The following is a 2,025-nucleotide window of genomic DNA, read 5'->3' as shown; positions in this document are numbered from 1 at the left end:
CGAGTTGCAACCCTTCCAACTCTCAAAAACGAGAGAATATTGTTCAAGGTTGCAAACTTGCAATGCCTTTTTTGTGCAATGATTCAAATACAACACACCATTGAATATCTCCCTCCAAAATTCAAATGTCTACACAGAAAAAAGAGAATAATATAAAACACTAAAAAAAACAAACAAAAAAAACTTTTCATTTCTTTTTCTTACACAGGTCAGTCGCGCTTTCAATACCATCCACAAAATCTACTGTGAGAATACGGAAAGTAACCAACGGTAAAAAGAAAGTACAAACTTACCATTTACTAACCTACTATATATATATAGAAGTTGCCAAAAAAACCAATCTGAGAAGCTTCATATTATATCCTAACCGTTCAGTTGATTTGATCATAAACAAAGATCATCAGACCAATCGTCACCGTCCCATTTATGCCACAAACCCTACTACTGCATCAGTTGTAATCAGAAGAAGCTCGTAAAAATCCAGCTTATAGTCACTCACACAGTCACACTTATACGTCAAAGATTTTACAGTTTTTTTCATCGGCCCAGATTGAAGCCCTTTACAATAAATTTCTTCCTTTCTTTCTAGTAAACTCCACGATTAATCATCTCATGATAACGCTTGTAAGATTCCTGTCTCTGAAGTACCATATCATTTTTGAATTTCTTAATAAACATCTCAACTCGCCGATTCAACTCATCTTGACTCAACGAACTTTCTCTTCTCAACCCACCACCACCACTGCCGCGAGAAGAACCCGATCCAGATGAGCCGGTAGAGGCCACGTCGTTAAACGTTTCAGATTTTCTCAGTTCTTTCTTATCCTGGCCGGGTAGAATCACAGTTGGAGGAACATTCCACGTGTCACTCTTTCTTAAATGCTTAGTTGGAGGTTTTCCACGTCCTTCTATAATCGCAGTCCACGTAGCGTCTAACGAATCGTTCTGTTCCAATTCCTCAGCTACACTGATTTGCTTCGTCGGCTCAACAACCGATTTAGAAAGTTTACGATGAACTTCTGGCGATTTTTGGCGGCTCACAGGTGGTGAAACGTCGGAATCAGTCACACATGAAGTATCAGAACGAGTATCAGGTGAAGACTCAACCGATTTCTTGACAAAAACTACAGATTTCTCACCGGAAACTGACACAAACTCATCGGATTCTGAAAAACTCACCGATGTTTTCTGATCTGGTTTTTGCTTTCTTCTACTAGATTTCTTCTTCTCAGATTCTCTCTCAACTTTCTTCTTCTTCATCTGTGACTCTCTCCCCATCCCCTCTGTTTCCCTGTCAACTTGTTTGTTCTTCATTTCTGAAACCTTCTGTTGATAATTTGACGAAGCAACAATACCGATGATGATGAAGTTGACAAGTATGTAAAGATAAGGAGGAGCTAACCAGCTTCGAAATGAGATCCAAATACGAGGAAGTGTAGAAATGAAAAGCGAGAAAGAGTAAGGTATTGCAAGTTTAAACAAAAGGAATGTTGAGATTATTCCGATTAACAGAAATGCAAGCTTCATTGTCCATATCGCTGTTTGAAATCTTGTTCCTGATGACGAAGAGTGATGAAATAAATCCGCCATTGATTCTATGAAACTCTTTTTTTTACCTAATAAACAGAGCTAGAAGAAGTAGAAAATAAACTTGAAATTCTTAAACGATTAGATAATGTAGATGAGATTTCAAAAGCATTTGAAATCAAAGGGGAAAGAAAACCCAATAAACCTTCCAAAAGATAGAAGGAAGATTCAGTAATGGTTTTTTTTTCTTTCTGCTAAGAAGAACACAGGTAGTAGTATTAATAGTTGTTTCACTATCTGTCTTACTTTTCCTGTCTAGACTATAGAGAGCATGCTTTAAAAAAACACAGATGCTCACAGCTCATCATCACTGATCTAATCCTATACAGAGAAATTCAGAAAATTACGTCAACAAAATATTCAAATCTTTTGCAATAAAACCAAAAGAGTTTTCAAGACACAGTAAAAAAATTTAAACAGCTCAAAAAAAAAAAAAAA

The 2,025-nt window shown here is 36.6% G+C and overlaps 1 protein-coding gene across 1 annotated transcript; it reads right to left on the bottom strand.

Annotated features, from left to right (window-relative positions):
* Positions 1-585: 585 nt before the first annotated feature.
* LOC113295963 (general transcriptional corepressor trfA-like) lies at positions 586-1,590 on the bottom strand. The gene has a single exon (XM_026544289.1). It carries the CDS (start codon positions 1,588-1,590, stop codon positions 586-588), a length of 1,005 nt encoding a protein of 334 aa, XP_026400074.1.
* Between the last annotated feature and the right edge of the window lie 435 nt (positions 1,591-2,025).

The sequence above is a fragment of the Papaver somniferum genome, chromosome 7 (assembly GCF_003573695.1).
Source record: "Papaver somniferum cultivar HN1 chromosome 7, ASM357369v1, whole genome shotgun sequence".
Taxonomy (NCBI): domain Eukaryota; kingdom Viridiplantae; phylum Streptophyta; class Magnoliopsida; order Ranunculales; family Papaveraceae; genus Papaver; species Papaver somniferum.
Note: the sequence above shows the minus strand (reverse complement) of the source record. Positions and strands in the feature narration are given on the sequence as shown.

What these genes read in the sequence shown, in the direction of transcription:
- LOC113295963 (XM_026544289.1), bottom strand. Translation starts at nt 1,590, where the DNA reads ATGGCGGATTTATTTCATCACTCTTCGTCATCAGGAACAAGATTTCAA.